This window comes from Staurois parvus, unplaced genomic scaffold (genome assembly GCF_062004578.1).
Source record: "Staurois parvus isolate SC_StPar_1 unplaced genomic scaffold, SC_StPar_1.0 ptg000048l, whole genome shotgun sequence".
Classification (NCBI taxonomy): domain Eukaryota; kingdom Metazoa; phylum Chordata; class Amphibia; order Anura; family Ranidae; genus Staurois; species Staurois parvus.
In genome coordinates this window covers 8,869,365-8,890,508 of record NW_028317844.1, presented here as the reverse complement: position 1 = coordinate 8,890,508, position 21,144 = coordinate 8,869,365, and the positions used below count along the sequence as shown (strand labels likewise).

General features: G+C 38.1%; 1 protein-coding gene across 1 annotated transcript in view; it reads left to right on the top strand.

The window, feature by feature from the left end:
- Positions 1 to 20,409, top strand: part of LIN28B (lin-28 RNA binding posttranscriptional regulator B) — a 69,671-nt gene extending 49,262 nt beyond the window's left edge. The window contains exon 3 of the mRNA XM_089665391.1: positions 19,683 to 20,409. Within this exon, the coding sequence (XP_089521517.1) occupies positions 19,683 to 20,052 (370 nt within the window). The 3' untranslated portion in view covers positions 20,053 to 20,409. The remainder of the gene's footprint in view (positions 1 to 19,682) is intronic.
- Positions 20,410 to 21,144: the final 735 nt, after the last annotated feature.

The following is a 21,144-nucleotide window of genomic DNA, read 5'->3' as shown; positions in this document are numbered from 1 at the left end:
GGGATTTTTAGTTAGCACATCTGCACTCCACCATATCTAATTTATACTGTTGTCAGTGCATTGTGAGAATATTAATAGTCTACGGTCAGATTGGAGATCTGCTTTCAGCTGCAGGAGCCAGAAGGACATGCTTATAATTAAATTTTTTGTCCTCATCAGAATATTTGGTACTTGCAGTTAAAATATAAATATATTCCTGTTAGATATGGAATTTTTATGCACATAATATCTGGTATATTAATATTTTCAAACAATAGTATTTGTGTACTGTATAATCGATGCATCCTTTTCAAAAACATTCCTGGCCTTTAATGAAGGCTTCCTCCAGCATACATATCATCTGGCACTCCCCTTTTAGTAAGACTTGCATGTCTGTTTTACAGTAGTTGCTCTGACAACAGCATGCAAGTTAATAGACGATGTGCCAGGATGGATAGACTATTATATCGCAACACCGCAAAGATGAAAAATCTTCACTGGTAGCTGTTTGATGGTAACCTCTTCCATGCTGGAGGGAATGCTTCTGTGCATGGCTGACATGCAGGTATTGTTCTTTAGTGAAAATTGCTTGTTGAGAACACAAGTGGATTGCTTTGATGCAATTGTGGGTTTGAAATAGAAAATATAGACATAAGATGTATTTGATTAGTTTCTGCTTTTTAAAATTCAAAATATTTGATTTTCCTTTTGTAGGGACTCCATATACAATTTGAAGTAATTATGTGTTATTTACTTGCTCATTGTTATGCGTAGATATGGTGTGCATTTTGATAGTTGTTTAACATAATTGGGTATTTAGAAATGTTCTTTATGCAGGCAAGGTTCTTTGTTTTACCACATACCATGCTGTGCTGAATAGTCATATGGAATCCTGACTGTAGTACCTAAAAGCAACATGCTAATGATAGTTTCAAATTTAGGACTGAAATGTAATGTCTGTCAGTTGACCTAACATTGATATTCTTGATGATGATTTTAATTTTTCTATTCATTTTTTATTTTGTCAGTTATGTACATATTATGGTTATGCACCTGAGTGCATGTGTATGCATATGCAACATGTATGAATGTTATAAGATTTTGTAATATATAGTATGTTTTATATATGTTAAATCATCTTTGGGACTGGTTGTTGTCACTTTGATGTTTCCAGAGAAATGTATACCATAGTAATAGGCTAGGACATATGTTGGTTTGAAGATTACTATGTGGGGATTGTATGTGTAACCTACATATTAATATTATTCATGTTTTTTTCATTTTATTTTATTTTTTTTGTAAATTTTTTGTTTTAAGAGAAAATGTGTGCTTGTTTTGTGTGATGGAGAATTCTTTCAGGCATGAGTTGATGGTCTCAATCTTTTGAGGTCTGTCTCTTTATAACCCCTGACCTTTGTTCTTATAAAGTCAACATCCAAGGGCAGGAGATTAAGGCAGTTTAAAGGCTAGAGTGGGAAGTGAAATGGAAAAATTAGCTTGCATATTTAGGGTGCAAACATCAAAGCCCAAAAAATGTGCATGTTATGAACCTTATGTAAAAGCTTAATCAGGTTATATTCTGTTTGTCATTTTTAGGGTAGCTTGTGTATCCCTCAATATTGATGTTTTGAAGTATTTGTTTCAAAACTTAGGGGAAAAAAGATAAAATTATATATATATTTAGTGTGTGTGTATATATATATACTGTGGGGCAGCACAGGGGCTAAATAGTTAGCACTTCTGCCTGACAGTACTAGGGTCGTTGGTTCGAATCTCAACCACAGCACCACCTGCCTGGAGTTTGTATGCTCTCCCTGTGCCTGTGTGGGGTTCCTCCAGATAATCCGATTTCCTCCCGCACTCCAAAGACATGCTAGTAGGTTAATTGGATCCTGGCCAAATTGGCCCTAATATGTTGGTGACCTTAGATTGTATGCCCCTTGATGGTTAGGGGCCGATATGAATGTTAAAAAAATATATATATGTGTGTGTGTGTGTGTGTATATAAATGTTTGTATGTGTATATATATATATATATATATATATATATATATATATATATATGTGTGTGTGTATATATGTATATATATATATGTTTTTTTTTTTATTTATTTGTATTATTGGAAAAAAAAATGCAAATCTGAAAAAATTCTACTTATTTTTAAGAACACTAAGGTGGTGGTGGTTAATTTTGTTTCATTTGTGTAGTTGGAGGTAGCTCGCAGATCTAAGTAATTACTTGATTGTATTTTCTTATGCAATTGGTGGTTCTATTAATGTCCAATAAACCCACTGCAACTTCTTTTGAATGTATCATAAGCAAAATTATATTGCATAAGACCTTTTTTTTTGTTTTCAGTATTGTGGTCACACGACAATATTGAACTTTGCCCCACATTGTGAGATCAGTGGATGGAGCAAGCAGGAAACCTCTGACACAACCTGCAGACATCACTGCAGGAGGCCTACTTTCTTTCCCAGGGACTGCACAGAGCTGATTTGGTGCTGTTGAGGGTCAGGCATGTTTTATAGAAAAAAACTCTCATGTTTATTTAAAAGAAAATTGGTGAATAAAGAACATGGAAGACATTTTTGCCTTGTAAATACGACACACATCACATGGAGCGAATAGCTGGGGAATGGGAGCAGCTGTCAGTCAGCCTGCTGGAGCCCCCCCTGGCAAGCCAATGAAGAGAGTCAAATGGGGCAGCTTCCAGATGAGAGAGGAGGAAGTGAAAGAGTGTAATGCAGCAGACAGAGGATATACTGCAATAGCATTGCCCCTCAAAATAAGGAAATGGCAGGATCAACATCATATTCACTAGCAATAAAAAATGTACATGCAAGATTATGCCCACAGGTGGGGAACATAGTTTGAGACAACACAAAATAATTCTAGATTTAACTTTAATTGGCACATGAAGGTTTTAAAGAGTTTCACCCAAAAGGGGAAGTTCCACTTTAATGCTTTGTCCCCCACTCCCTATTAAGGATTGGCACCTTTGGGGAGCGGGTACCCGAATTTGACAGGTATCCGCTCCCACTTCCTCTGCAATCTCCTAGGCGATCGGGAGCAGAAGTTGTTCTCACCACAGACCCCCCCCGTAGTCTTCAAGGACACATGAGTGACAGGTCCCAGAAGACTCGCGCATGCGCAGTGGGCGCCCCGCTGTGAAACTGCAAGCTGTCACAGCTGGGTACCCAAACTGAAGCTACCGGCACCAGGAAGAGAAAACAGCTGGTGAAACAAGCGGTGGTGAGGACACTGCTGGACCGAGGGACAGGTAAGTGTCTGTATTTTAAATGTCAGCAGCTACAAAAACTGTAGCTGCTGACATTTAAAATACAGACACTTACCTGTCCCTCGGTCCAGCAGTGTCCTCACCACCGCTTGTTTCACCAGCTGTTTTGTTTTTTTTAAGGTGGAGCTCCGCTTTAATGAAGATTTCTGTCCTACAGTCTTGTCCTCCCTAATGATATTCTAAAGTTTTGGAGTAAGGATAGATTTTTTTTTCTCTCCCTACCAAAAATATATCTGCATATATCAGCACAACTGCCATCTATTTTTGTAACACATTGCATCGAGGTGCATTTTTTAAATATAATTTTCTTTCCTAAGGTGCATTGCAGTGGGTTGTAATGCGTTTAAATGTAGCATGTTTCATTTTCACAAAGAGCACACCAACACAACACATCGGTGTAAACTGAGCTTATTGGAAATCGTGCAATTTTGGCCTGTTGTTGCCTACGGCCTGCTTTAAACAATGCAGCCTAACACATGAGGGGAGAATAGGTCCTTACTAGATAAGTGTTTTGTGTGCGTGTGCGTATGTTTGTGTGTAGACACCCACCCATCCCTTCCCTTGTGGCTAATCTGGAATACTCTAATTTATGTTTACATTTGCTTTTCCATGATTTTATTAAATATAAAGTAAAATCTGCAGTAAATTAATCTAAATATTTGCTCACTGAAAATCCTTTCCCTTTTAAAAACTAGAACTGTTGAGATAACCTTATAACTCTTTATTTTCAATCAGGTCGCATCTGACCTGTTGACTTGTAGTGAAAGATGGGAGAGGAACATGAAAGCACAGTAATTATACAATACTCCTGAGAAGGAAGAAGAACCTGCATGTGGAGCTTGTCAAAAAAGATAGCATAGACGCTGTGTGCAATAATGTAATATATATGTACTGTATATTATACAGTGTGTAGTAAAATACACTGCTCCAAAAAATAAAAGGAACTCTTTTTAATCAGAGTATAGTATCAAGTCAATTAAACTCCTTGGATATTGATCTGGTCAGTTAAGTAGCAGAGGGGGTTGTTGATCAGTTTCAGTTTCTTTGGTGTTAATGAAATTAACAACAGGTGCACTAGATGGGTAACAATGAGACGATCCCCAAAATAGGAATGGTTTTAGAGGTGGAGGCCACGGACATTTTTCCCCTACTCATCATTTCTGACTGTTTTTCACTAGTTTTACACTTGGCTAGGGTCAGTGTCACTACTGATGGCATGAGGCGATACCTGGACCCTACAGAGGTTGCCCAGGCAGTCTAGCTCCTCCAGGATGGCACATAAATACGTGGCATCGCCAGAAGGTTTGCTGTCTCCCAGCATAATCTCAAGAGGAGATTCCAGGAGACAGTCAATTACTCTAGGAGAGCTGGACAGGGCCTTAGAAGGTCCTTAACCCATTAGCAGGAGACCAGTATTTGCTCCTTTGTGCAAGGAGGAACAGGGCGAGCACTACCAGAGCCCTACAAAATGACCTCCAACAGGCCACTGGTGTGAATGTCTTTGACCAATCAGAAACAGACTTCATGAGGGTGGCCTGAGGGCCCGACGTCCTCTAGCGGGCCCTTTACTCACTGCCTGGCACCTTAGACCTCGATTAGCATTTGCCATTGAACACCAGAATTTGCAGGTCTGCCACTGGAAGCCATGGAGAACATTGTGCTGCCTGTAACCTTGTTCAGCATGACCAAAATGGTGGTGGGTTAGTGATGGTCTGGGGAGGCATATCCATGGAGGGATGCGCAGACTTCTACAGGCTAGACAATGTCACCCTGACTGCCATTAGGTATTGGGATGAAATCCTTGGACTCATTGTCAGACCCTTCAGTGGTGCAGTGGATCCTGGGTTCCTTCTGGTGCATGACAATGCCCGACCTCATGTGGCTAGTATGCAGGCAGTTCCTGGAGGAAGAAGGAATTGATACCATTGAATGGCCCCCACGCTCGCCTGACCTGACCTAAATCCAATAGAACAACTCTGGGATATCATGTTTCTGTCAATCCGATACCGCCAGGTTGCACCTCAGACTGCCCAGGAGCTTAGTGATGCCCTGATCCAGATCTGGGAGGAAATACCCCAGGACACCATCCGTCGTCTCATTAGGACATGCCCCAACGTTGTCCAGCATGCATACAAGCATGTGAGGACCATACAAACTACCATTTTGAGTTCCTGCAATGACATTTCAGCAAAATGGACTAGCCTTCTGCATCATTTTTTCACTTTGATTTTCGGGGTGTCTTTGAATTCAGCCCTCTGTCGGTTGATCATTTTCATTTCCATCAAAGGATGAGGCATCCTTACGTTCCTAACACATTACCCAGTCCATATCAGTATAGATGTCCAGCATGATACTTTTCCCCTTTTGAGATCTGATGTGTTTTCAAAGTGTTCCTTTTGTTTTTTTGAGCAGTGTATATTGCCACCCCCCTTATTTTTCTCATGGCAGGTTTACCTTTTACACATTATTTACATTAAAGTTAAGTTTACATGCTACATGTTATCTCATGTTTGGGGTGTTTCAAATCACCTTATTCTTCCAGGTTTCTAGCTGAAAGCCCATACAGGTACAGGTAGAGAGCTGAAGATAGTGTCTGCAGGAGCCTGACATTGCAACCACAATCTACTAATAGTGGGTGCAATGCTTTGCCTGCTTCTGTAGAAAACAAAATAAATGCACTTTTTTTTCATGCAAAAATATGTGCATCTTAGTATTTTTTTCCTAAAATTGAACTTGGTCTTTAAGACTGACATCAGTAATGAAATGTTGGGAAATCTCTCCTAAGAGGACATCTGACAGAGTTCCTTATTCTATTCAAAGTCAAAGAACAGGCGTTTCAGAAGTCCTTATCTTGCTTGTTCTGAAAAGTCAGAAATTATGAAAGTAAGATGGACATTGACATCCAGGCAACTACCATTTTTAAGAGGTTTGACATGATAGTCTTTGGCAGGTTTCCATTGACCTTTGACCTAACCCTTAAGACCATTGCAAACCTTAACCTGACCCTTTTCCCAAAGATGCTTAGTCCTCATGCACACTGGACGTTTTTACAGCTGCTGATTTTGGCTTTTGATGTATTTTTCTACAGCCAGTAAACCCCCCAGCATGTTATCCAATGTGTCCATGCACACATAGACTGTAATCAACGTTTTTTGGCTGGAAAAAAACCCCAGAACTAGTGGGTTTCTAGAGGAGTTTTTTAGCTGTACAAACGCTCTAACGCTAAAAAGTGGTAAATTGTGGCAAACCGACGGACATTTATGAGCAAAAAAATATTTTTTTTGGTAAAAAAAAATGCTGTAAAAATGCCGCTAAATGCTGAAAAACTCACTCATTTTTAACGTGACTTTACTCAGCTAACGTTGCCAACATTATTTAATCACCCAGTGTGCATGGAGCCTTAAAAACCTAGAAGTCAATATAACTCCTAACGCCAATATCTTAATCATACAGGACACAGGCTTGGTATTCATAGACCCTGGGTTGTAGGCTGGCAAAGCTCTTGAGGATATGCCCTTTGCATGTACCCCTATAACCTCACTCCACAAGTCCTCAGTTTTGCTAGTGGGGATGGACCTTTTCTCCCTTTATGGAGAAATCACTCTTGCTAGCAATGAAACATTATTTCTATATTGAAAATAAATCATATAGGTAACTCCTAACATTCACACAGGACAATAAAATACTACAGTTGCTGTTAGTCTTCCCATAGAATTGCATATGCATGCAAAGTGGAGTTCCAGCCGTTTAATTATTTTTTTTCTAAAGGCACACACACGAGAGTGGCAGCTTAGGCAATGCAAGTTGAGATCAGCTGTACTTGAAATCCTTTGCTTTCCTTCTAAAAAATAAAATTACTTATTGCAGCCTCATATTGTGAATGCTGTCATCTTAAGTGTGGGCACCTGAAGCCCGCTCAGACAGACATTCTTCTGGGAAATTGTGCCGCTGGCTACCCAGCATGCACTTCCCAGTTTCGCTCCTGTGCAGTCTGAACAAGGTGCGATCGTGCACATGCGCAGTATGAAGGAATCCCCCCAATCGCGTCACTTCCGGTCTCATAATAACACAAGATTTTGGTATTAGGCATTCCCTAGGACTGCTTGGATAGATGACGCCGATATCCCACAAGCCCTAGGGAATGCCTGATGATGTAATCGCCTAGGCAGTTGGGACCGGAAGACCAGAAGAAATTATCAATAAAAGATATTTAGGGAAAAAAAATCTACATATATATTGCCAAAACGGACTGTGAAGAGGGAGACCATTGTCTTTCAGGGGAGAAAAAAAAAGGTTGGAACTCCGCTTTAACATAGTTTATGCGTGTTATTTTCTTTTGTGCAGGCTTTCTTTTGTTCTTTTGTGCAGGCCTGAAGACTGTTGCTGGGCACCTCCATCTTGGATGTGATGTCAGCAGGCTATGCTACCACTCAAATTACACTGTGTAGCATTCCCTTCAGCTCCTCCCACAGCTGCTGCATACAAGGTTATGTAGAGAGGGGAGGGGAGGAAAAGCTGGACCAGCAGTGACAGTAATTATGATCTCCCAGAATAAGAGAGGGCTATGATGTGCAAGAAGGAAAGAGGGCTGTGCTTGAGAATTGACTCCTCCAAAGTAGACACATTTTGATTAAAAAAATGTTTATAGAAAGGGTCCTTATCTACAGCATGCTAGCAGGGGACAGGCTTTTCTACATCAATAACCCCCACAATCACTCTTGGCAATCAAGGTCTCCTATACATATAGTGAGAGTGAATCTCCCTAGCAATGACACAGACAGCATTCTTAGAGTCTATCCCTTCCCTACAAAAATTGTCTGGAGGTACTGTATGTTCTAAAGTGCATGTAGTGCAATGAGCAGGGAATAGTTAAAATCCAAGTTTTTTTTTCTTCCCTGTTTGTGTCTGGTTGGGGATGATTTTCTCTCACTTTTGTCCTAGACAAAAAACAGGAAGTAAGAGGAAATATTTCTGTTAAAAGATTTACCTTTACCTCGTTCTAGTGACATCTGTAAAAATGTGGGATTTGACATCACTTTCTGTGATGTAGATCACCAAGATAACTATGGAGCTTGAATCTACCCAACTGGGACAGACGGCAATAAAACTTGACTAAGGCTAACCTTCTCCCAGTCTATGCAAAGCAAAGACACTTTAGTTTACTCCTTTGGAAGGATTTATTGAAATGGGATAAATCTGTTTACAAGCTAGAGCTAAAGCATGGTATATTGTATCAGTAACTCTAAAAAAAAATGTCCATACTTGCATGCAACCTAAGGGGGAACATATAACTCCCCCCCACCCCCGTTATCATTGCCGGCCAGCATATATACTGCTTGTGTCCACTCCCCTTCCCCAGTGTGAGCATGCTGCCAAGTTGCTAGAATTCTACCTGATTTTACAAGGTCTGTTATTTGGAATAGCATATGTGTATTCATAGAATTTCAAGGGCCCACAGTCCTTTTTAGCCAGAATCACAAAGTAACAGCAGTGGCTAAACTTTGAATTCCTTATGCTTTCCCCCCCTCTCTTGCTTCAGTTTGAGATGCCACTATGCATGACCTCATGCAGTCTTCCTAGATTCTTCTCTTCATAACTACTTTCTTTCTGTCTCCTACCATGCTGGCTGTTGAAAAGTTTTTCTAAAAAATAAAAAATAATAATTGTAAGAGGTCCTTTTCAGTTTCAGCCCCCCTTAATTTTTTTCAGAAATATCGGATTTAATTTTTCAGTTACTGTAAATTCTGTGCAAAGCTATAAAGCATTGATTTACAGGTTTTTTTTTTAATTTTTTTTTTAATGCTGTTCAAAATCAAATAAACCAGTTACAAGCAATGTAATTTTTTTGTCTATGCTCAGAACTAATATTTTTGTTTGGTAAATGAGAAATATTGAAAATGAATGTTTTTCCTATTTACCTTGAAGTTGGCTGTTGGTATGCTCAAGGCAGTTTCTCACACCTCTACTATGCTGGGAATGCCCTAGAATTCGATGTTTTTCAGTTCATAACGCTCCCACTTCTAAATTGATAAAAGAGTCGTGCTAGTTCTGACAGTCTTGTGGAGATTTGGTTGCAGGCAGCTAGTGCTAAATAGAATATCATTCTTTTTTAACACAATGGGGTTGATTTACTAAAACTGGAGAGTGTAAAATCTGGTGTAGCTGTGCCTAGTAGCCAATCAGCTTTTAACTTGAGCTTGTTCAATTAAGCTTTGGGAATAAAACCTGGAAGCTGATTGGTTTCTATGCAGATCTACACCAGATTTTGCACTCTCCAGTTTTAGTAAATCAACCCCAAAGTGTAATTGATGCGTTCTGTAATAAAAATTTAAACTTGGAAACAAAACAAAATTGACCAAAACAATTATGGTTTCCTTTTCAATTGTACAGTATATATGGGCAAAACATTTTAATCTAGCTTTGGGTAGAGTCTAGAATGGTTAAAATTCCTGTTGGGTTATTTTTTGTTGTATGAACCCTGCTGGGGAGCTTTAGGCACTTACTGCCTTGGGGACTGAACAGAAAGTGAGACTAAATCCCTCCCCCCCCCCTTTTAGGCATTCCAATCTTAGGAAGTTGTCACTGGAATATTTTTCCCCATTGGAAGACTCCTCTCACCTATTGTTATGGCACTCTATATCACTTAGGATTTTTTCCTAATTCCTGTTTCTGACAAATAAAGTGGAGCAAATCTATCCTGTGGGGAAACAAACAATAAAACTTGGTAGATGGTCTAACCCCTTTTCACTTCAAAAAACAAAACATTTGCTTTTACATATACTTTAAAATCTACACTAACTGTCCTTGTTACGTGAGAGTGTATGCAGCCTAGAACTCAAATACCCCCAAATTTAAGACCGACCATAGACAATGCGATTTTTCTTTTCTGTAACCCTGGGAAAATTGCTTGAATCCCCCATCAGCACAGTGAGTGTTGGTGGGGGAATCCCTCCTGCGGAGCCATTGTGTCCTCCCTGGAACGGGGGGGGGGGCGGTAAGAACCATGATTATTGCTAGCAGCTATAGCCACTGGCTATAGTTGCATGAAAATTCCGATATGCTGGTTGTACCCAAGTCATACAACAATCGAATTGGGTACAATCACCCTGCCCATAGTAGGTTTGAATCTTGGCCGGTTCCTGCTGAACAGACAGATCATAGATTCGAGCCATCTCTGGCAGTCTTAAGTGTCTACCCCTTCCACTACATCTCGGGACTAGAATGATAGGTTTATCAACCATAAAACTGTATTAAACCCAAAAGCAAACATTTATAATATTGCAGCTTACCAATTCTTGGGTGTGATGGTTTCATTAGTTTTCTTGTTATCCTTTATTTTAAGCTGGTGATCCTGCTAGTAAGTCTGTTGTTTTTCAACAGAACAAGCTATCCTGCAGATGTAGCAGTTAAGAGTGAGACAAACCATTCAACACTGACAAGGGTTCTTACAAAGATCAGATTTTATGTAAAACTTTTATCCAAAAAGGGGAAAAAATGTTCCTGCAACTGCATATAGAGTATTCGCTGGTGTTTTAGTGTAAATATTCTAGTAATCTAACACTCCCTTCCCCCTCCCAGACCAGAATCAATATGCTGCTGTCAACAGGTGCCCCCTGTGCTCTGTTATTATTCTTCTTATAATACAGGATTTATATAGCGCCAACAGTTTGCTCAGCACTTTACAATATAAAGGGAGACAATACAGGAACGATACAGTTCAATACAAGAGAGTTAGGAGGGCCCTGCTCCTTGGAGATTACAATCTAAGACGGAGGGGCTGGTGGTACAAAAGGTAATAACTGTAGGGGATGAACTAATAGTCGGAATAGAATATTCTGTTATTAGCTGAAAGCAGGATAAGCTTTACTGTATAGAGAGGTTTTCAGAGATCGCCTAAAAGTGGGCAGAGTAGGCGATAGTCAGATTGCGGAAGAGAGTTCCAGAGGATGGGGCAAGCTCTGGAGAAGTTCTGTAGACGAGCATGGGAGGAGGAGACAAGGGAGCTAGAGTGCAGGAGGTCGTGGGAGGAGTGGAGAGGACGGTTTGGGTGATATTTGGAGACCAGATTGGTGACATAATTTGGGGCAGAGTTATAAATGACTTTATATGTTATTGTTAATGTTTTGAATTTTATCCGTTGGGCAATGGGAAGCCAGTGGAGGGATTGGCAGAGAGGGATGGCAGATATGGAACGGTTAGTAAGGTGGATAAGTCTGGCAGCAGCATTCATGATAGACTGAAGAGGAGATAGCCTGCAATGAGGTAGGCCAATGAGGAGGGAGTTACAATAGTCAAGGCGAGATATAACAAGGGAGTGAATAAGTTGCTTAGTGGTTTCCGAGGTTAGGAACGGGCGTATCTTGGAGACGTTGCGGAGGTGAAGTCTACAAGATTTGGACAGTGATTGGATTTGGGGTGAAAGGACAGATGGGAGTCTAGGATTACACCTAGCACCCTGGCATGAGGGGAGGGAATGATGATTGTGTTATTGATCTTGATGGAGAATTCAGGGGAGGGATCACGGGCTGGAGGGAATAGTATGAGCTCCATTTTGGAAAGATTTAGTTTGATGAAGTGGAGTCACATCCATGCTGATATGTCACTTTATCAAGAGTGGGGGCAATCTAATACTAGCCAGATAACTAGGTGAAAAAAAAGGAGAAAAAGCTTAAAAAAGAAAATTATTGCGGCCAATACATCTACTGATTACAATATATTACATTTTTGGTTTTGGGTTTAATACCGCTTTAAGTTCTTTATAGATACAAATCTACATTTATATAAAAGGTAAATTTTAGTGTTGGGTGTGAAAACCTCCTCCAGCTGTACTTCTAGACTTCTAGACTCAGCTTTGGCTCCCCAGTGATTGATGTAAGCTTTAGCAAATCAGATTCCTTACAAATGTGAATCATTTATTGAACACATTATTCCTAGACTGGCAGTGAAGCTCCACCTCCTGGATATTTAATAGTAGTGCATGTTATTAAGCCGAGCAGTAGTTAGTGTGTGAGATACAGATATGAGGGTGTGACTTTGTTTGCAGACAAGAATTCACATGATGTAATCCTAAGGATTTATTTTCTTCACTTATATTCCTGGCAATTTTCAACCTGTCATCTTAAGGATTCCTACCATTCATCATTAGTCTTCATTACAAAAGTTATAGGCTAGTTTCAAAGCTAGTGAGTAAAATTACCAAAAGATTATTCATCTTCCTTCGTTGTAAATTTATAATGACACTGGGAAGGTTGTATATCTCAGGAATGTTAGTTCTTGGATTTTTTTTTTTTTAGTATTTCCTCCTTTTTAATGTGCAGGTTTGGAGTATTCGTGTCATTGCTTGTTCTCTATATAAATTGATAGGGATTTGGATGCTTCTGTGTAATGATCCTTCTTACATTAACCAATGTAGTAATGAATTGTCATTTATAGAACTCACATATATACTGTTAATGTTTCTTATATAAGGGATATAAGTTGGCGCTATATAAATCCTGTATAATAATAATAAGTTGTTTTTGAGGAAGACAAAGTGAGAAGGAAAACAATGACATATTGTAACCTACTTGGCTTTTGTGAGATGCTGCATTTTGAACTCTGTAATGCTTTTTATAAAATCTATTAATATTCTGTCTACATTTATATACATATCATATTTATTACAGGTACTTGTGTATATATATCCCTGCCCTCAAGAAGCTTAAAATCTAAGTTCCCTAACTCACATTCATACACACATGTACTAGGGACAATTTAGACAGGATCCAATTAACCTACCAGCATGTCTTTGGAATGTGGGAGGAAACCGGTATAATCAGAGGAAACCCACACAAGCAGAGCAAGCAAATTCCATGCAGGTAGCGCCATGGTTGTAATTCGAACCAACGACCCTAGTGCTGATAGTGCTAACTACGTAGCCACTATGCTGCCCTCATATTTTTTATTTACACAGTATAGATGTCTTATTTATTTTTAATTCACTTCACTTTGAAAGCTTCGCAAAGTGTGCATTAGAAGCTGCAGCAAGACTTATAGGGGTATATTTACTAAAGCTGCAGAGTCCAAAATCAGACTCCCTTCTGCATAGAAACCAATCAGCTTCTAACCTCAGCTTGTTCAATGAAGCTTTGGCAATGAAACCTGGAAGCTGATTGGTTTCTATGCAGAAGGGAGTCTGATTTTGGACTCTCCAGCTTTAGTAAATAAACCCCATAGAGTCTGCCTCTTTTCCAGAGGAGGCAGGCATCATCTAGCAATTTCCTATCCAGCTGTACTGTCCCTGGCCGACCCTTTTTATTTATCGGATAGCATTTCTTTCAATCGTGGAAGCTCCGCATGATGTGGGCATTACCACAGCTTTCTGCTTTCAGTAGGCTATTATATCACACTACCAGTCCCTCCCATCAGTCATGATCTGCCTGAATTGCCTAGAGAAGCACTGAGATCAAGTGGTGAGGTCACTAGATATAAATTAAGGTCTGTGATGAAAACAGGTTTTGTTCAAAAATGTCACTAGCATGTTGATGAGGAGGGACCATGGAGGGCAAAATACAGGCAGATTAAATTTCAGCTTTAAAAAATATATATAAATAGCTGTGCCTGGGGTTGGGCTTTTACCTTCATAAAGGGTGTGTATGCCTGATTTTTTTTTTTTTTTGCTATTTACATAGAATTATAGAGAACATTGAGTCTGTCCCATTTTGTTTCATAGTAATTTAAAATTTTAGATGTTAAGAGCAACCTGTTCCTTTAAGTTCTCGGACAAAGATTTTCATACTGTTATTTTATGAGAAACAGTAGGAATAGAATAGGTTAAATGGATATTCAAAGAGAATTCTAGCCTTCGTGCTTAGGAGAAGGTAAATCCATATTATTGATGCACTGCGTGATTTGAAGACCAAGGGTGGCATCCATAGCTGTATTTTATTTTTTTTAACAATATGGGCCTTTCCCACAACAACCAGATATTGTTTTTAAATAAAATCCTTGCCCAAGGTATTGATTTCTGCTTTCCCAACCAATTTCTGCCTCTAGTTTTCTAGCCTGCACTAGAAAAGAAAGCAAATAGCTGTTCCAGACACAAGCATCCTTGTGCAGTATAATATTAAAACATTCAGGTGATGCTAGGGCTTTTTACATTCTGACTAGGGAAATCTGAATGTCACTTACCCTTTTAGCCGTCTTGTCAGCAACAACACTTTGTGTAACGGTCACTGGGGAGAGAAGAGGTGAAGCTATAGACAGACATTGCAGCCTCTGGAGAGCATTTGGTGACATAAAGGCAACAGTGAGGTGCAGATGAATTACATGACATGTCTGTCCTTTCTAAATTTCTTGTTTGCTAACCACTTTTCAGAATTTTGAATTGCATGCTTTTTGAAGGGCTCCTATACATTTCCTATTGACTTCTTGCATTAGATGATCGTTCACTGTGGGATAAAATCAAAAGTTAAAATTATGTATAGAATGCTACTGCAAAGTATTGTTAGCTATGTACATAAGATTGGGAGTAAAGAAAAAAACAGATCGTAAGCAGAACTGTTTTTTTTTTCTATGAATATTCTGTATACATTCATAATAAAATGTTCAGTGAATGATGATGAAAATTAAGCATCGCTACAATCTACATAAAAAAGATAATATACAGGATAAAAATTCATTTTCTTACTTTTCTCTACAGAGGACTAGTTTTTGAGATATTTTATAAATGAGTTTTTTTTACCATGCAGTGCAGTTTACAATCTAAAAGATATCGGCTACTGCACAGAAATTAGAACCGGTCATCTCAGAGCTACAAGAGTCTAACTTTATTTAAATATTTGTTGAACCTTTCAAAAATCAGCCTGTGGGGTTAACCTAATAAAGTGTATCCACAGCAATCTGTTTTTTGGATATAGTAGGAAAGGGTTAAAATCTCTCAGATTTTGTCCCCCAGCATTTTCAACCTTTCTGTTTGTGTTGGTGACCACTGCAATTAAACAAAGAAGGAAAGCCAACATTTTTCAGTTCTCTCTCCACAGGAGAACAGGATGTAAGGGAAAACTTTCCAAAGGGGACTTCTGTTCTGATGACAACTATGTGACATGGGGTTGATTTACTAAATCTGGAGAGTGCACAATCTGGTGAAGCTGTGCATAGAAACCAATCAACTTCCTTTTTTTTCTTTTTTTTTGTTTGCAAAAGCTTAATTGAGCAAGCTGAAGTTAGAAGCTGATTGGCTGCCATGCACAGCTGCATCAGATTTTGCACTCTTCAGTTGTAGTAAATTAACCCCATTGAGTCTCCTGAGCTTTTTAAAAGTTGACTGTTCAGTTTAAAATGCCTGGTGGTAGTGTTAAGGGGTGTGTGTATTTTGTTTTTTAAAGACTTGAGATGGCTCGCACCTCCAGGTTTTTCTGTAGAATTAGCATTCATGAAAAAATGTAAACCAAACTTGAGCTGCTCAATTTTAACTGAGAGGGAATACATCAAATTAAGAACCAGGAGATACATCAAATAGATAAATGTTCCTGGTGTGTGTGATGTTAAGTTGCGGGGAAAGATTAACCAATAACTGTAGCAAATATTTCACATGATGCTCCTGGCAAGACCAGGCTCCACATCTCGGGCACTGGCTCAGAATTCCTCATCAAGTTAGGAAGTGATTGAGAAAGAGATGTGCCTAGCACGAAACATGTCAGAATAGAACTTGTTCCCGATGGCTGTTTTAAGAAAAGAATATTATTTTGCATCTGGGTGTGTGGCGTTCTTGTTGCTGGTACAGTTGATGAACTGTATCATAGAGGTTTCTTTTGCGCTTTCCTTCAGTTTCCAAATGCAGAAAAAAAGCCCATCTTTTTATTTTTTCACTGCCAGGTGAAAACATGTACATTAGGCAAGAAATGGGCAAGAGAGAACCATTTATTTGAATCCTATTTAAATTGGTAATATATTCCCACAAGCATTCATAATGTATTATTTCAGTGAACTGATGGTCAGAGAGAGTCTGTATACCTTTGTTATGTTGTAAACCTACTGTTCAATCTTTTCAGTAAAGTGTCTCTTTTAACGCAGCTCATCTACCATTAGTATTTAACAAATTCAATGAATTGGTCAAGAAGATAAAAACGTCAATAAATAAAGCGACAATAAACAATATCCTTATTCTCCAAAAATAACCCATACACCTCCACTACTTAATAGTCCTGTAATCTATTTTTCATCAAATGTGTTTCTTATTCTGTTTTTTGCCTCCTTGTAACATCCTCCATGAGCTCCCAACTCTTTCCTTTTTCCACTCACTTCTGTTTGTTTGGAACAAGCACTTTTGTTGTCATGTGCACTGCTCTATACACACTACAAATCCCATAGTCCATCTTGGGAGTAAGCAGAAGAAGGTGGCTATGTTCCTACATACAGTGCGACCATGGAAAATAACCGTAGCCACCCTCTAACAGCAAATGAGTTCACAGCAGCAAAAGAGGAAATAAAATGGGAATTTGGAGATTAGGAGACTAAGAGTAATGGAAGGGCCATTCCTGAGATAAGAATACATGATTGAATTGATTTTTCTAAAGCAGAGTTCAGTGTCACTTTGTTTCAGCCTAAGTGCTGCAAAATTTATAGCAGTGGTGCATATATAGCATGTTGAGCAGAGTGGACGGGTTGGCAAGAATGGTTGCCATTTTGCTTAAAATGCCGGTAAGAAAAGAAAACATCTCAGAAATGAGTTGTGCAGCTGGTAAGAATGATTGACACAAAGCAAAGAAATACTGAAAGGGATGGACTAAATACCTCCCCCCACACCCTTGGCTGCCACTCATAAACAGGAGCAGATAGCATCTAAGGCATTGCCTCAGCAGGGAAGCAAATGTGATGGGGGTTAGGAATCCGGAAGATTACATTGTGTAGCAATTAGAATTTTTTTCTCTATCCTCTTAACAGTGTTTGCAATGAAACCTAAAAGCAATACCATAAACCTCTCTGAGCCAAAATACAATTGTGGTGATAAATCTGCCAAAAGGTATGTTCTTGATTGAAGTGGTGAGCTTGGCTGCAAGTTCTTTTGACCATTTGGTGACTGAAATGGTTCACTGAATCGGATAACACAGTGCATACCATAGTGACTGATTAAATTGATTTGTCCATAATTGCAGGCAGCACCATTGCAGAGGTTCTTTACCTCTTTTTTACTGGAGATGTAGATTTCAAGTTGTTAATGACATTTCCAGAGTAGATATTTTTTATGGGTTGTAATCTTTTGAGGGTCTTAATTTGTGTTGGCTTATTTTTGTTTACTTTATTTTCTCTATTTTTATAATTCTTTAGGAAATGGTATAGGAAAGGTGTATGTGTCTTTCTCTACATATATTCTCTTAACCTCCTCTACACATAATTTAAAAATCAGAGTTGCTGAGCTCTTTTTAAAAAAAATTATATATATATATATGTTAGCTAGATCATAATCAAAATTTTATAATCAGTATGATCAAGTTTAATAGTGCTGTTTTTGCTAAATAATTGGTTGTATACATTACAAAAGATATTTCTGTGGATATTGAAATTGGCCATTTAACTGCATATTTTCACTTTTTTCAGCATGAGTATTACAAATGGGAGCTTTTTTTCTGTAATTACATGATCAGTTCAATATAAAAAAAAAAGAAAAAATTGTATCTCAATTACCTGCAACTCCTACGTCTCAACTGAAAATTTAATTACAGAAAAGCTTATGCTAGAGTGCTATGTTTTGTGTATATCAGGGTACCTGAAATTTGAACTCCAGCTCTGAACAAATTTCTGGGAGACAGTTACCCAATTAAATTGAGTAAGGGAGCATTCTGGAAATCCTTCCTGTAGAATTAAGTACTGCTGCTGTGGTGACAACAAAGAGTTCTTTTTTTTGGGGGCAGCTATTGAAAGCTTGAAATTGGGAAACATATTTTTAGTAACAATCCCTTGTAGAATGGCTTTTGTAGCAAATAAATATTAAAACTTAGTTTTAGTAATTGGTGTTTGCCTGTTTTTGTTTAGTATTTTTAAACTTGTTTAAAGAAGGCTACTCTTGTTTTGGAGCAGATATACATATGCTTTACTTTTTATGCAGAACATGTGTAAATATAAAAAAAAAGTGTGTGTGTATATATATATATATATATATATATATATATATATGCACCATTTTAAATGGTTGCAAATTACAACATGAAAATTCAATTAATGCAACATGCACTATTCAGTGTAAACATTGTAAATAATATATATATATGTGTGTGTTTATATATAAAATTTGTTTTTTAATAAAGTTTAAACTGAAAAGTGCATGTTGATTTAATTGCATTTGCATCTTGTAATTTACAACCATTTAAAATGTTCCAGTTGTAAATCATCTAAGGAAATTGCCAGAATCCTATGGGTTTTTTTTTTCAGAAAGTTGCAAGACATTATATGGTAATTGTATTGTCATGACTACTTCGGAAACAATACACCAGAATAATCTAAAATGAACATATTATTGCACATTGTAGAATACAGAATAAAGAAAGCTTTAACATTTTCACCAGGTGAAGTGGTAGGCTACTAGCACAAGTACATAGAGCTTACAGTTAGCGTATGCCTGATGTAAAAGAACATTCTTGAGGAAATTGTAAATGTTGTGCTTGTATAGTTAGGCTGCCTAGACAATTAAATGTAAATGCTGCCCCCTAATGGTAATGTTTGGGATAATGTAGGTGGAAAAGCAGCTTTTGTATTTAGCATGGATGAATTGTTTTGTCATTCACTGTCATTATGGTATCACCAAGCAAAACATTGTTTTTTTGCTTTGCAGCTTCTGGAATGTATTTCACTTATTGGGGCTTTGCATTTATTGTAAATCATATCCCATTTATACCATTTTGTAGGGGTTTCCTCCTTTTAGTTTATTACAACCTATTTGCAAAAGACATTTGAAATGTATATTATATGGTGTTCTTTTCTAAAGTCTCAGCATGCAGTGATCAGATTCATCAAGACATTGCCAACCATTTAATGCTGCAACACTGTACATATCCTTTGACAAATTGGATCAGTGCACTGAACATAATTGACTGTGTGTACCATAAAACGACTTTATATTTCTTGTTAAACAATATCTCCCAAGAACAGACTGTTATTTTTCAATTCTCAAATAATAAATTGGTTTAGTGTCCTTGCATACCATTGTAGTTTTATTTTTTCTGGAATATAGAGTAGGCTTCATGATCTGTGGTTACTGTAATCCATTGTATGTGGAATCAGTGTAACAACTGTATATTTTAGGTAGGCTTGTGTGAATCGCATGTTGCATATGCAAAACCAATTTTTTTCTGTTTCAAAGAACCTGAACAGAAAATGCAAGTTTTTTTTCCTAATGTGCTATTTATTTATTTGTTTATTTTTTAGATGCTACAATTGTGGTGGCCTTGATCATCATGCTAAAGAGTGCAATCTACCTCCACAGCCAAAAAAGTGCCATTACTGTCAAAGCATAATGCACATGGTAGCTAACTGCCCTCACAAGATGGTTCCACAGCATCCAGCAGCCTCTCAGGGAAGATATGAAGCAGAACTGCAGCCTTCCACTTCTGCTTTTCAGAGAGAAGGAGGAGGTGCTTTTGGCTATTCATCTCCATCATATTCTCAGGAGGGAAGATCGGAGCTCTCAGAACATTCAAGCAGGTCACCGCAAGAAGCTTCCTTAAGTAAGATATCTACATCGCCTGAAGAACAAAGCAGGAAGGGGCCTTCTGTTCAAAAAAGGAAAAAAACTTAGCATTGTCTTGGTGTCTCCCTTAAACTGACTTTCTCTTGGAAGTTCTACCTCATACAAGTACAGGGGAAATCATTTCATTTTTCGCAACATATCTGGAATTTTAACTACTGTTTAGGAACTGTGAATTAAATCTACAAAAGGACAAATCACTTCAAGCAAACTGAACATGCAGGGTGTTACTCTCTTACCTCATTTGTGTGTGTGTATGTTTTTTTTTATGTATACTCCTTATTTTTTCTTAAAATGAGTATATATGTATGTGTGTGTATTTTCACAACAATCTGCATTCCTAGCATTCATCAGAAAATGAAGCAATATTCATCATTATTTCCAAACACTCCTGCTATTTATTTATTTTTTTCTCCCACCGTTAAATTAGAATTGTCAATGTGTTTTTACTATTTAGGCTCAGTGGCCTCTCACCTATATATAGTATTAACATATCGCAGTTGTTACTTTCAAATTTTTTTAAAGTTGATTTTTTATCCATTGTCCAAGTCCAATTTCCTTTCGTTTTTAGATATTCTCAAATTACACTGTACTCAGGTGGGAGAAATTCTGGACATACAGTAATCTTGAAATTTAGGATAAATGCTTTGTTTATTATACTGAGTGATACTGTACGGGGTAAAGAATGCAGTAATCAAATACATTACAAGGCCCTCATCTTAGTTACTAGGGTCCAGACTGCAGTAGCACACAGATTAATGTTTACTTTATATTATATACACATTTTTAATATGTTGCCATTAAAACATGCCAGAATATGGTGGCTGACCTTCCATTTAATTCGTTAGGTTTCGGTCTTTTACCTCTTTAAAAAATGTAGTCCCAGTTAACATGAACCTGGTGAATGATAAGTAAGCTTCATGCCTTTAAGAACAGTTTACTAACAGGTGTTTGTGAATACCTCCAGTTATCATGAAAATGACTTCTGGGTGTTGGGGGGGGGGGGGCAGGAACATAGGCACATTCTGTATTGATTTGACCTCCAAGTTGTGCACTTGCCTTCTGCAACCATCCCACAATGCAATAATGATATATCTGAAGACAATAGGAGAGTCTACCATTGAATAGCAGGGGGGGGGGGGG